Source organism: Spinacia oleracea, chromosome 2, assembly GCF_020520425.1.
Source record: "Spinacia oleracea cultivar Varoflay chromosome 2, BTI_SOV_V1, whole genome shotgun sequence".
Taxonomy (NCBI): domain Eukaryota; kingdom Viridiplantae; phylum Streptophyta; class Magnoliopsida; order Caryophyllales; family Amaranthaceae; genus Spinacia; species Spinacia oleracea.
The window spans coordinates 76,111,153-76,126,093 of record NC_079488.1 but is presented as its reverse complement, the minus strand read 5'-3'; the positions used below and the strand labels follow the sequence as shown (position 1 = coordinate 76,126,093).

The following is a 14,941-nucleotide window of genomic DNA, read 5'->3' as shown; positions in this document are numbered from 1 at the left end:
TTTTGTTGTTAGGAAACGTACAATTAGTTTAAGTTCTCCTATAAGAAAATTTTGGTCAATATAGTTTAATAGTTAGAATTTTTAAGTCTTTCCCTTCGTTGGATATCATGAGTATAGTCGTACAATTTAACAATTTTATTTGATTTTTGTACAAATGATATGTTATTGGTGGTAATAGGTGATTTAAAGTGTATCTATTTTTTCTGGGGAGATGAACATAAGTAGAAAAATGTAATGATTAAAAAGATAAGACTTCATAGGTCCTAAAGTTTTATTATTGTCATTTGGTTTAAACACCTTCTAACACCTACTTAAAAACAACATAACTTCTAAACTCCATTACACTTCCACCCAAAAACTAGTTACATTTATAAGTACCAAAATTTTATCACATGAATTGTTTGTTCGAATGTGACATAAAAATGGATATACCGAGTATTAATCTTTAAAGAGGTCAATAAAATACATTATTCTTGAAAGTTTGGAGAAGAGTCCAACCACATTAAAAATACTCCACCCATTTTAAAATAACGAGGACAATTTGCTTTTTCACGTTTGCCAAAGTATATATCGAGACGAATCGAATAATACCACACACGACTATATTTTTCCTTACCCATAAATCATAAATGATATTCAAATTAAAATTTATAAATAATGTCAAAAGTTAAAGTTTCTCTATTATTTCAAAATAAATCTAATACGTCATTCTTGAAAAGTTTATCTTGGAAGGTGGCCTCACCCCATAAACCAATTGTTACTTCTTTTCGTTCTTCACCACGGCCAAACCCTCCCCGTGAGATTCGAACCTAGCTTACAAGCCTAAGAAATGAAACAAAGTAGAAAATTCGACAAACTTGAGTACACTTCTAGCTATTAGCTCAATGTTTCGTTCATGACATTGTGTTCAACTACATAAAATGTGAGTTACATCATCACCATCATGAACACTAGTCAAATACGCCTAAATTACCACTTATACGTGCATTTTCACGACTACGAAAAGCCGTAGTCTAAGATTTTTTTGATGGTGAGAGAGCCATATAGGGCAAATGATGTAGATTGTAGACGAGATTCGATCTCAAGTCTTGAATACCATCCTTGTAAAACTTTATCAACTACGCTAGTTGACATCCACTGGCCGCAATGTTTTAAGGCCTATATGTACACCATATAATTTCCTTTTTGACGCACTAAAGGGTTCTAATAAACTTCCCAAACCGGACCCATCTACATTAGACGAGGTCCTAAAATCTTCTAATTACCGGAAGAATCTCCATTGTATAATATAGTCTTGGACAATTCTTGTACACCCCGGAAAACTCATGGAGAGGTATCATCATCTTCTAAAATACATATATAACATTCTTAAATCTTAATTGAATCAATAATCTGAGACACTGTGATCACGCCAACAAAGAAGCATAGTAACACAACGCCGTAAGATGTAAACCCTCGTCTTCTGCTGCTTAACGATCGTTAAACACCGCCTTCGGAAGCTGTTTTTCCGGTGGCCATGGCCTTGAGAGTATGATCTTTGTGAAGGAATGAGATAGGAGAAGCTCATGGTTGGTGGCTGCAGATTGAGGAAGAGCAGAGGAAAGTGTGTTTATATGGTTTTTAGAGAAACGATCGAGTTGAATGAATCAAATGTGAAATCAAAGACATATATATATATATATATATATATATATATATATATATATATATATAGGAGTAAAAATTACAAACACTTTCATCCGTCTCTTAAAAATTATCCTATTTTTCTCTGTGGACCGTCCTAATATTTTATTTCTATTTTAGTTAACATAGCCCTCGTGATTTCTCTCGACTTTATTTACTGCCCCACATGCTAAATGATAAATCTTCCAACATTCTCTATACAATTCTACACAAAGTAAACTCTAAAAGTTAGAGATGGGATACTTTTTAAGTGACAAACGGAGTATTTGTTTGATAATTTGACAAGATATCAATGAGGTGTTAACATAACGGTTAACATTAAGACTTTTTTCACAATAAGTTTCAAGTTTGAATCTCTGTATTTATAATTTATATTAGTCTTATCGCTCATTTAAAAAAACAAAATAAGATTGACAAGTTGAAATTGTGGTCCATAAATATAGAAAAATAAAACAACGTGACAAAATGCTTACATGTACTAACAAAAAGGAAATGAATTGAAGAGTCGTGTAGGATAGCAACTTTCAAAAGTTTCTAACTGATTGTGACGCTCTTTTGTGAAGTGTATGAGCGTATCATACCTTTAATCCACGTCTAATCCACGTTATCAATGTTTGTTTGTGAGCACTTGAGTGTGTGTGTTTTTTTTTTTTGGTATTGAGTGGTTTCGCAAATGATTGTTAGAGCTTCAATCCCTATAACTAATTAAGTAGGTAGTGATACTGATTGTTATCTGAATCGTGGATATCAATTAGTTTAGTTCATTAAAGTTAAGGAATGGTTTTAAGATATATGATTAAATTTTGTTTACATCATTATCCTTATAGCTCTCTCTACACTATAAAAATCTCAATTATCAGTCTAAATTCTAAAATATTGTTTATATGTTTCTTTTTCATATAATTCAATAATATTGTCTATACTTTAATTTTTGAAAGAATCCCAATGTTGAACATTTCTCTCTTACATCATAAAAACTTTGTCGTTGCTAATCAAGCCATCACATATCACCTGAAAATTAATGCAAAGATGAGTGTAAACATGCTTCCAAGAAAGAGTCATGGATAAAGTATGTAATCAAGGAAATAAGGTTCTTAATTAATTGCTCCTTAGTCGAGTATGGATCCTCTGTCCCAACTATCTCAACTCAATAAAATGTTACTCTGTATCAGCTAGCAATTTATACAAATAGAATATTTGTTGTTTGACTCATGCAGTCATGCACACTCTCTACCACCTTGTTAAATGTCATTATAGAGTGATGTATTTTAGGCCCTGTTCTGTTCACCTTATTTTCACTTATTTCAGGAAAAATAAGTTCAGATAAGTTCAGTTAAGTTCAGATAAGTTCAGATAAGATAAGTTCAGGAAAAATAAGGGTTGACCAAATACAATTTATAACTAAAATAAGTTTTGATAAGTTCTAATAAGTTTAGATAAGTTTAGATAAGTTCAGTTAAGTTCAGATAAGTTCAGATAAGATAAGTTCAGGGAAAATAAGTGGAAATCAGGTGAATAGAACACAACCTTATTTTGATACATGAGGTTTATTTATTAATTGAGAATTTAAGAATGATTTTTTGAAAACGTTGGTTTCAGTGAGAAATCTTATACTACTCATTAGAATTCTTCCATCTTAACTAGCAAGTTACCAATTTCATCACAACGAATGAAATTAATCCATTTTTGTTGAGTTAGAACAGTGGGTGTGATATGAATTTAGGACAAAGGATCCGAACTCTCCTTGATCCTTACCAAACAAATTTTCTAACGTATCTTAGATTATTCAAATAAAAGGGAATTGATTAATTTTGTGTTTTTCCAAATCAACCACTAAACCAACTAATTAAGCATTAACTAGGTCGGCTCTCTAGACTTTGGCTTCAATATAAAATGTCGGCTCTCTAGAATAATTTATACAAAGGGGAGGTTATAATAAAATGGTCAAAAAAATGCCAGAAGTATGCCCTGGGCCAAAATTGCTGATGATTTAACCCCATTGAGCCGCCTGGTCCCTGCTGGTCAACTTAATATATAAGAAGCCATTAATTTGGTCCTACCTTATCCAACCAACAATTTAGCTAGTGCAATGAACATATGCTCAAAATCAAGGTATATTCCTGGAACACGGTAATAGACTATTCACTTGCATATGGAAGCAAATATCTAGAACATAATTAGAACCAAAATTACATTAAGCCTTGACTTCCATACTACAGTTTCACCATAGCTAATAGCCAGCTATGTGTCGCATTATGATAGCGACTATGCCACATGCTCAACATCACCAGAACAATACTCAGAAATGTCAATGGAGCGGGTTGAATACGGATGCAGATCTCTCTATCTCTATCTCCATCCCCATCACCCATGGCAGTTATAAAATTCATTCTTATTCTTGCCCCAACTGGTACAAAATTAAAATTATCCCCGCCTCACCACCCATTTGGGTATCCACTTTACCCGCCCCAAAATCCACTCACCTTACCAAGTTATAATTGTAATGCTAAAAAAATAATTGCATAAGAGTACAAATAAAATGCATTTAATTTATCTTTTGCTTATTTACCTACTAAATTTAATATTTATGATAATTTTTTTTTTTAAAATAATATTACATGAAATATAACAAAACAAATCATAGGGAGTATTACAGTATATTTTAAACTAAAAGACTTCCGAGGTGGGTGGGGCGGGTACGAGGGGGGTACACCTTATACTAAAAGCCCACACCCATCCCGCTACGTCTTCCCTTCCCATCACCCACCAAATCTTCATCCATTCCCTCCTGGTTGGGGCGGATACGGGGGCAGGTCTCCCACTTAACCAGCCCTAGTTGCTAGAATAACAGGGCGGGTCACACTTTTGACCAAATGGTGGCCCATTCCAAGGGTGGATCTGCCGGGCATTCGTGCTACGAAAGTGGCAGCCCAAACCCAGCCTGGATAAGCATAATGCCGACATAAAACTTGATCAGCAAATTTCATCAGGGAAATTTCCTGAGTTCCTTCCTCTGTCTCATAGGATTTATCAATATTATAGTGCCACTGTGCCAGTATGAAAAACCTAGTAAAACTTAAATCGGAAATCAATATTTACATTATAGGAAACTACTAGTATAGGACCCGTGCGATGTACGGTTTATATATTTTAACTTGAAGTGTAAAGTTAAATTAATTTAGAAAAGAAACACAGAAAAATACGTACATTTTTTTTTTTTATTTCTTTTCACGCATCACCCATAATTTCATGTTAGGTATAAAATCAGTTATCATCCTGTAATATGAGCTGAGAGATGTCAATTCTTAACCTGAATCGTTGGACCCGTTGGGTTGGTCTGATCATTTAGAACCCAAATTGTTATTAACCCGCGAGTTGTAACCCAAGACCAAATCAGATTATATTCAACCCAAATCGACCATAAAATCTTAACCCCATTAGGATCTGAAACCCGATAACAAACTCGTTCTGCAGCAACCCGATCTGTTTCAACCCAAACCGATCGAATGGATCTGAAACTCGTTATAATGCCCCAATCCAATCCAAACCGTTTGAACCCGAGGAAAACGATTTTACAAATCCAAACTGTTTTAACCCCTAACGCGCTTAATCAGAAACGTTTACAACCCGTAACCCGCTTAATCAGAACCATTTACAACCCATAACCCGTTTATTTTGAATCTTTTACAACTCATAACCCGTTTAATTCCGGTACTGATCCTAAATTCTTAACAATTTTAAAAGTTAGTTCTTACCTGTGTTCCCTAATTAAGGCCTCAATATTAGAATTTATAAACGTACTAAAATTTGTGATTTTATAATTTGGAACTGAATTCACATGACCCGAGTACAACATCATCTACCCATTTCACTACGCTGCTGATTTATCCACATTGTATGCGCCTAAACCAAGATAAACTTGAACCCGATGTAACCTAGCGATACTTGTTCAATCCGACCCATTTCAGATCCGACATTAAGTTCAAATACTATCTTTTTTTTTATTGTGTTACCTGTACCCATTTAAGTACCCATCCAATCTCAAGTTCATTCTCTTGAAAACAGGTCTTATCAAATCCATAAATTTCATTAGATTTAATCAGGTCCAAGTCCAATAAGTTTATAAAAGTTCAGATAAGTTTGAAAATTTTATTTCAAATAAGGTGAAGAGAACTCACCCAACCTCCATTTTTCTTTGATTCATTCACTTATAATATATGTGGTCAAAATAATAAATAAGTAAATAAATAATTGATTGTACTTTTTGGAGTATTTATGAAATAAATAAATTATGTTTGCTAAAACTCAAAACCAAAACAAACCCACCACATCACCAAGAAGAATACAATTTTATCTCTATATCCATCACTCGTCGAGTCACTACATATATATTATCGTCTAATAGGGTGGAGACAGACAAATGTTCATTAAATCCGCTTCACCGATTTTATTATTTTAATTGTGATATAAAATATTTTATAGAGATATTGAAGATAATAATATCATATAAATTTATTTGATCTTCATCCTTCTCATCTACTCCTTCGTTCCACAATGATGTTCCAATTTAGAATTTTGACTGAACATAATCTTCTAAATTACTTCCGATACATAAGAAAAAAAACATATTTATGTGGGGGTCTTTCTTGGTTCTCTCAATTAATAATTCAATAATATCAAAAAATTAATATTTTTTACAAATACATAATTAGAGATATAAATGATCCAAAATATGCATTGGTAAACGTGAAAAGTATAAATTGGAACATCAATATGGAACAGAGGGCCGGAATATTACATACCCGTTTAATACCCATTTTATGTATCCACCACTCATCTTATTATGATTCTTTACATAATTGTGCAATAACTTTCTTTTATTTTATTCTTGACGATATAAACATAAACAAAGGGAGTATTTATTTAGTTACCTTTTTGTGTCAACATTATGAAATATAAACCCTTAATTATAAGATATAACCATTATAAAATCTACGATGGCTTATCGAGTTAGAAATTCCAAAATCATATTTGCCCCTTCACCCCCAATATGATATAATATGATATATTGTTAGTAGATCAAATATGTTACATTACGATGTGTACCCACTTTATTCGACCAAATATTCATTCAAAAATGTCATACTCCACCCTCTTAACTCAATTGACTCATTTAAAAATTTATCTTATTCATCAACTTTTAAATCGAACTTAAAATAAATCGTAAAATACAAAATTAATTTTTTTCACAGTTATATGTATGTATATGCTCACCTATCTTATCTTGTTATGTCTTTTTTATATTATCTTTCGATTTTTATTACACTTTTTTTCAAAAAAATTTAGAAAACAATATAAATCCAATCGATCTTCATTAGAGCTGTCAAAAATCGACCCGACCCAAAAACCGACCCGAACCCGACCCGAAAATACTGGGTCCTGAACAAGATTTTGTGACCCGTAACCCGATTTTATCCGAACCCGAGCAACCCGAAAAGGAATGGGTCAAAATCCGACCGAACCCGTTTTGGACCCGACCGATTGAAAATCATTGTATTTATAGTAATAAATGAGATTATGAGAAAAATTTAAGCATAATAGACACGTTGTTTTTACTATTGTTGTGTGTAATATGATTTTAATTTGAATTATACGCCATTTTATGGTTGAATTTGACTAAATATAAACTTTCTTAGGAAAATTTGTTAATTTGTCCCAATATTTTGTATTTTTATAACCTAAATTAATGAAAATATAATGCGCGTTTTAAAATCTCTCAACCCGTTGGGTCAACCCGAACCCGAAAGTTCTGGGTCTTGAACAAGCATTTGCAAACCCGAACCCGAAAGTGACCGACCCGATTTAACCCGAACCCGAAAGTAATTTTTTACAACCCGACCCGACCGACCCGTTTGACAGGTCTAATCTTCATCCTTCTCATCTATTACTTACCCGGCCAATGCATATTTTATGTATCCCGGCCCTCCACTTATCTTATTATGATTCTATCCATAATTGTGCAATAACTTTCTTTTATTATGTTCTCGGCAATATAAACATAAACAGATGGAGTATTTATTTAGTTAAATTTTTGTGTCAATATTACGACATGTACTTTTATTAAATTAGTTTTGCATGGACATAATATGAAACCGATCAGTTGCGTTGACATTTACACCGCATGTCGTAGTAATACCATTTAATGTTTACTACTTCACCTACACATAAATATAAAAGATAATTTTTAGTTTGGCAACAATATCTTTTAAAAATATACTTCGGAATAAGATATTGAATTGAAGTATTTATCATCCACATAAATGATTTGTTTAATTAGGAAGGGGAAAAGAACCAGAAATTTTTTTAGTATGTTTATTATCAACATAATCTTTAGGATTTATAATGAAAATCAATAATATTTTTCATTAATTAAAGTGTTTTAGTTATTTTTATTTAATTAAAAGAGAGGTCAATCAATGAGTGACAAATGTTATCACCACATTGATTTTCTCTCTTTTAACATATTATATAGATATGTAGATATATAGATAGATAGATAGATATATTAAGTTTATCAATTATTCCGTGCTAAAGTTTAGTTCTTATTCACAATATAATCTTTTTCTTAGTTGAATTCAAGTACTCCGTATTCAATTGCATGCCTATGTATTAAATTGATCTTAATTCGACAACTGCTCGATATCTCTTTTCCTCTCTCCTCGTTGTTTACATAAGCACGGAATAAAATCTAAATATTAATATTGAATATTGACAATTTATATGTCAAAAAAAATATTAACAATTTAATATATACAAAGTACGTAGTAGTTGTTCCGGTGTTGTAAAGATGGAAACAATGGGCTTCGAATGAAGGCCCTTTTGTATGTGTTGAAGATCTTGCTTGTTTGAATGAGTGGAGTCCGAATTCACCTGCACAATAGCAAAGTTACTAGCCTCGGGGGTGTTTCCGAGGAAAGCCCCTCCGATGCCTAAGTAAGAATGATGCTCGGATTCTAGAGAGAAGTTCTCTAGAAGAGTAGTCTTAAGGCGGTAAATTGGACGTACCTTGAGGTGTGAGCCTTGGCGGCCTATTTATAGTGTTTGCACAATAAATGCCCATAGGTCATTTATTGCTTTTGGGCCTTGGGCCTTGATGGATGGCTGACTAGCCATTGGTGGGTTTGATGCTGTTTGTTTAGAGCCATTGGGCTTTGGACTTAGTGGCCCAATTGAGAATCAATTGGGAGCCCAAACAACATGCCCCCCAGACCCGGTCCATTTAGAATTAAATGGGTGGGTTTCCAGCTGTCAGAAGTCCGAAAGTTCCCTCTCTTTTTTGAAAAGAGATGATTTGCATTGATGACAAGTGTTGGGAGTTGTACCGTGTCGTGGAGATCGTGGGTTGAGGAAGTTGATGCGCCCTTTTCTTTTCTATAAATACTGGGTGCTTTGCTCTTTTTGAACTTTTTATTCCTTCTTTCAAACCCATTATCTCTCTAAATTCCGGCGATCGCAGTGCAATTTGCTTCTTCAGATCTACGAAATTCGGCCAACTTTAGACTTCGGGAACTTGTGTTGTTCGTTTTATCGGCGAATTCCGCTTCGGAAAAAGGTAATTTGTTTCTGAATTCTCCTTTTTTTTCTTCGTTTTCCCTTCTACCCCTCAATCTCAACCCTAGACCGAGAATTCGCGGCCATGGCAAAGAATAGGGGCAAGAGCAAGTTCGTCGTTGGTTCCTCTAGTGAGAGGGAGAACGTGCCTTCGGGAAGGTTACCGAAAACTTCGAGGGGTCGGCCTTCGGAGAGGCCGGTGGAGAGGCGTTCGACTGGTTGGGATGCTTCAAAAGATGATGTTGTTGGCGGATCTAGCGTGTCTGAACGCGCAACTTCTGGTAAGAAAGCTGGTTCTTCGGGTGTGCGCCGCTCTTACCCTGAGTTTCCAATTCATTGGACTGAAGCTGATCCGCAGGGCAAGTATGCCCCGATTCTGCATGAGACCACTAAGATCGATGGTCCCTTGGAAAAATCGGTCAGTGGTGACTGGTTGGTGGAGGCGAAGCTGGGGAACTACCATCGGAGAGCCGAAGAGTTATACGGAATCCAGCACGCCTTGGGGTACTGGTGCGAGCTTCCCGACCAGGAGCGTCCTCGGGTGACTCATCCGCCGAGGGGGTTCATCTCTGTGTATACTCATCATTTGGAGAACGGTCTCCGCTTTCCTTTGGATCCCTTCGTTTCCGAGCTCCTGGTGTCGTACAACATCAGTTTGGCCCAGCTTACCCCCAAATCTATGAGGCACATCATCGGATTTAGATGGGTGTGCGATTTTATTAACTTTCCATGCTCTGTTGCCGTGTTTCGGGATCTGCACGATCTGTCCTTCAACCATGCTTCCAAGGGAGATGGGTATGGTTGGTGGACCATCATCAACAAAAGATCCCGAAGGAAGGGGGAGCCGAACTATATTACGGCCTACCCTTACCTCAGCTCTGATCATAATTGGAAGACGGAGTGGTTGTTTGTTCGTGTGCCGACAGATCCGAAGCATCCACATTTTTACCGCCCTCCGAAGTGGTTTGTGACTCCTGATCCTGATATGCGAAGCGTGGCTGCTCCGGATCGGAACCATCACCACTACGTGGATCTCCTCCAGTGGTTTTTGGCTCGGGAGGACAACTACAAACTGCCGTCCAACTGGCTCCCGAACCTCAACTATATCTTGCGGGAGGACATTCTTGCTGTTGCCGGTCTCAGTAGGATTTTTGACAGGGGTAGGTGTCTTTCGGCTGGGACCGTGCTTTAGTAAGTTTGTCCTCCTCCTTTTTGTCTCGTTTTATTGACTTTGCTTTGTGCTTTGTTTCTGCAGAGTACGGCTTTAGCTGCGTTGATCCTGTGGTCTTGGGCATTTCTTTGGATCTGAAGACCATTCACGACTCGGCCCCTGATTACAAGTTCGGGAAGGAGAATCCTCGTAATCCTCGCTTGAAGGATTACGTGCTGTCTCCGTCGGGTGTCGCTCGGATATCTGAAGTTCGAGCTGATCCGTGGGATTCTGCCTCTTCTCCCGAAGCTGTTCCAGTGAAAGTCGTGCTCCCTGATTTGAGGACAACCTCGGATCCGGTGAGTGTTTCTATTTCTCGAAGTCTTTTGTTTGTCTTTCTTTCTGGTTGGCCGTCGGCTAACGTCTTGGTCCTGGACCATCTTTTTAGGGTCCTGGGACTGACGCTGTGCCGCGTGCCGCTCCTTCGGTTTCATCTCCGGCTCGGATAGATATCTCTTTATCTAGGAACCGGGTACTTCGCGTTTTTTCTTTATTCCTTCCTTTGTCTTCTTTTACATTTATTGACCCTTGGTCTCCTCTGTTTAGGATCAGCGCAAAAGGAAGGGCAGCACTCTTTTGAGGCCTTCTGCGCATCCGAAGAAAGCGAAAGCTTCTCAGTCTTCGGAGAAGGTATTTGTTCTGACTTGGAGCCTTTGTGGTCCGTTCTCTCTTTTTCTGAAACTGACCTTTGAGCGTTTGCCCTGTAGGAAGAAGTTTCGGAAGTCATGCCTCCTCCCAAAAATCTCCTTCACTTCATGCCCTTGCCAGGGCAGAAGTTGAAGAGTGTGGTGGTTGCGGAACCGCCGCCCGTGGACCAACCGTTGGCTGAGGAAGATACCATCCCCTCTCCGCTGAAGCCGTCTGCTGCTTTGGGGATCGAGATCCAGGATATAACCAAGGTGATGGAGGCAATTGAAGCCGACCTTGTTCCTGGCTCGGATGTCCCTACTGTGGCCGAGCGGAAGGAAGAATCTGCTGACGTTTCTCTCGAAAGGGAGAGAAGTCCAGATAAGGAGATGGTGGATCTCACCGAGGCTTACATGGGGGTTCCCGAAGCTGAGAAGGAGGTCCCTTCTGCTGAGGAGGAGCAACCCGAGCAGGGTCTGACGAGGAAGAGGCGCCACTCGACCTTGGGCTCTACTTCGACCTCGGCCCTGGATAGACTGATCCACGCTGACCCTTGCTCGGATGTTCCGCTGAAACGGATCCCCGAGGAGGTAAGGGAGGCGATGGCTCGCTATGCTAGGGCTCCGGTTTTGGGGGAGAACCCCATGGCTCACGTGGGATCTTTGGTGGGTCCCGAAGCTGCACGGGAGAATCTTCTTCGGGCCAACCCGCAGTGGAGGGTTCCTGGAGCTGAGGAGAGGAACCCAGCTATGATGGCTCAGTATTATCTGAATGAGGTAAGTGTTGGAAATTTTGTTTTGAGTTCCGTTTTTGGTTTGTTGTTTTCTTCTTTCCTCATCTTTTCTTGTCTTTTCTTCTTTCCCAGGCTGTTTTCTGGTCCTCGTTCGCTTCCGAGTGTAGCTCGGTTGAGGAGAGGCAATTGAGGAGGTATCAGGAGGCTTATGCTCGTGATATCCCTGTCTTGGACCAGAAGGCTGGGCAGCTCATGGCCGAGATGGTGGACCTCAAGCTACTGTACCTTCAGTACAGTCGTGAGGCTAGGGAATCGGCTGAGCAGATCGGGGCCGAAGTTGGGAAGCTTACTTTCCGAGTCGAGGAGGATGCTGAAAAGATAGCTTCCTTCGACAAGGAGAGGAAAGAAATGGCTGCCAAGTTTGCGAGCGAACTTGAAGAAAAAGACAGTCTTCTCAAGGAGATGACTTCTAAATTTGAGGCGGCCATTAAGCAGAGCCAGGAAGCGGAGGCGAGGCTTCAGCAGTTTGTCAAGCATCGGGAGATTATTCAGAACCAAGCTGACAAGGTGCCCGTTCTCCAGCTGAAGATCCGAGAGAAGGATGCTGCCATTCGGAAACTGGAGCAAGAGAGAGTTGACCTCTACACTGCTGATCAGTGTAGGGAGCAATACTGGAATGGCATCCTGGGCGCTCGGCGGATGTTCGCGAAGCATATGCCTCATTTCCCTTGGAATGAGAAGGTTCCGCTCTGGATGAGGGCCCAGGATCACTTGGTGGAGTGCCAGGCCGATCGAGACGAAGCTGAAGCTGAGCGCCAAGCTGCTCTTGCAGAGGCTCGGGCCCAAAAGGCGACTTCCGAAGGTGATACTACTGCTGGGGGTTCTTCGAAGGATGCTCCCCTGGGGGATGCTCCTGAGACTCCCAAGAGTTAGGGATTCGGGCAGTCGTCTTCTTCAGAGTCGGTCGGTTCCAGTTGAGGACTTCCGAACATGTGCTTGCCTTTCCCCCTTTTGCCTCGGCGCTGCGTTGTACTCATTTCTTTTTGCTTTCTTAGTACTTCGGTAGGCCGGTATTGTCTGTTGATGGCTGCCGATTTTAACTGTTTCATTTTGTTTTCAATTTTTGAGGTTCTCAATGTATTTGTACTTCCCCCAAATATTGAATAAAAAATGAATGTTTGTTACTTGGCTGCTTCTTTTCAACTTGTTCTTTCGCAATTTTAGGTCTTTAAATCCGTAGATTTCTCGAGCTCCTCTTTCTGTAGACTTGCTAAAAACCTTTTGATCTTGCGAGCTCTTTAAATCCGTAGATCGGTTAAGAGACTTTTTAACTTTTGCGAGTTCTTCAAATCCGTAGATCTGCTAAGAGACTCTTTAGTTTTGCGAGTTCTTCAAATCCGTAGATCTGCTAAGAGACTCTTTAGTTTTGCGAGTTCTTCAAATCCGTAGATCTGCTAAGAGACTCTTTAGTTTTGCGAGTTCTTCAAATCCGTAGATCTGCTAAGAGACTCTTTAGTTTTGCGAGTTCTTCAAATCCGTAGATCTGCTAAGAGACTCTTTAGTTTTGCGAGTTCTTCAAATCCGTAGATCTGCTAAGAGACTCTTTAGTTTTGCGAGTTCTTCAAATCCGTAGATCTGCTAAGAGACTCTTTAGTTTCCAGACTCTTCAAATCCGTCGATCTGCTCAGAGGTTTGGATTGTTCTTCCGATCTCTTGTGGTTCGGAAACCTGGGCAAGAGATCGCTAGTCTGCCTCTTTAGTTATGCCTTCGGCGATCCGTGGATCTGAGTCGGAGTTTTATAACTTGATTCGAGCGACTGTTTGTTGCGAACAAATTTTATTAGGGTACCGCGAATCCGAGGATTCTGGACGATTCCCTGAAGTGTATGATTTGGTCATTTCTTGCATTTTATCAAGGAATGGGCAAAGTCAACCTGTTTTTAGTCTCGGATTGATCAGATCCGAGGCTGCATATATATATAAAGGGACAATAATTATAGAGATAAGTTTAATGAAACACATGGTGCCAATGGCTTTCCTCTTCTCATTAAACAACTTACTTGGTTTACAGACAGAGATCATACAAAATATTTCTTGAGAACATCGGTATTCCAATGGTTCTTCAGAATTGTTCCATCTAACTGTTTCAGCATATACGTGCCTGGCCTTTTTTCGGAATGGATGATGTATGGTCCTTCCCAAGTGGCTGAGAGTTTGCCATGGATCCGTCCTTTCTGAACCGAGGCGGCGTTTCTGAGTACTAGATCACCGACTTTTAGGGGTCTGGCGTTGACTCTTCGGTTGTAATGCTTGTTGACCCTCTGCAAATAGGCTGCGTTGAGTGTCCTTGCATCGTTCCGAGCTTCGTCCAGTAGATCGAGAGCTTCGGATAGAAGTTGATTGTTGCTTTCTCCTTGGAGCCCATCATACCTGTTGTATGCCTGGATCCTCAGGCTTTCTGTTCCGATTTCCACAGGAATTACAGCTTCGGATCCGTATACAAGGTGGAACGGTGTTTGTCCGGTAGCTTCTTTTTCAGTGGTCCGAAGGGACCATAGCGTTCCGGGTAGCTCTTCTAACCATTTGTTTTTGTCATCCTCGACTCTTTTCTTGAGTGCGTTGAGGATGAGTTTGTTAGCAGCTTCGGCTTGCCCGTTGCTTTGTGGGTGACAGACTGCCGAGTACGCTAGGTGTATGCCGAACTGTTTGCACCACTTTTGCAACGGGGTGTTGTCGAACTGTTTCCCGTGGTCGAAGACCATCAGTCTTGGTATGCCGAACCTTGTGATGATGTTCTGCCATATGAACTTGCGGACCTGAGGTTCGGTGATGGAGGAGACAGCTTCGGCTTCGATCCATTTGCTAAAATAGTCGACTCCTACAATCAACCACTTCTTCTGGTTCGTCGCTGAGGGGAAGGGACCAATGATGTCTAACCCCCACTGTGCGAATGGTAAGGGATACAGTGTTGATTGTAGGGTTTGAGCTGGTTGATGGATGGCTGGTGCGAACTTTTGGCATTTCTCGCATTTCCTTGCCATCTGCTTTGCCTCGGAAACCATAGTGGGCCACCAGTA

At 39.4% G+C, this 14,941-nt stretch overlaps 2 protein-coding genes across 2 annotated transcripts in view; both read right to left on the bottom strand.

The window, feature by feature from the left end:
* Positions 1–520: 520 nt before the first annotated feature.
* LOC110799096 (small polypeptide DEVIL 10) lies at positions 521–1,665 on the bottom strand. The gene has a single exon (XM_022004299.2). It carries the CDS (start codon positions 1,565–1,567, stop codon positions 1,385–1,387), a length of 183 nt encoding a protein of 60 aa, XP_021859991.1. The 5' UTR covers positions 1,568–1,665; the 3' UTR covers positions 521–1,384.
* An 852-nt stretch (positions 1,666–2,517) lies between these two features.
* LOC110799100 (uncharacterized) overlaps positions 2,518–14,941 on the bottom strand; it is a 32,143-nt gene continuing 19,719 nt past the window's right edge. Inside the window, exon 16 of the mRNA XM_056837054.1 lies at positions 2,518–2,694. The gene's annotated coding sequence lies outside the window, so the exon portion shown is untranslated. The remainder of the gene's footprint in view (positions 2,695–14,941) is intronic.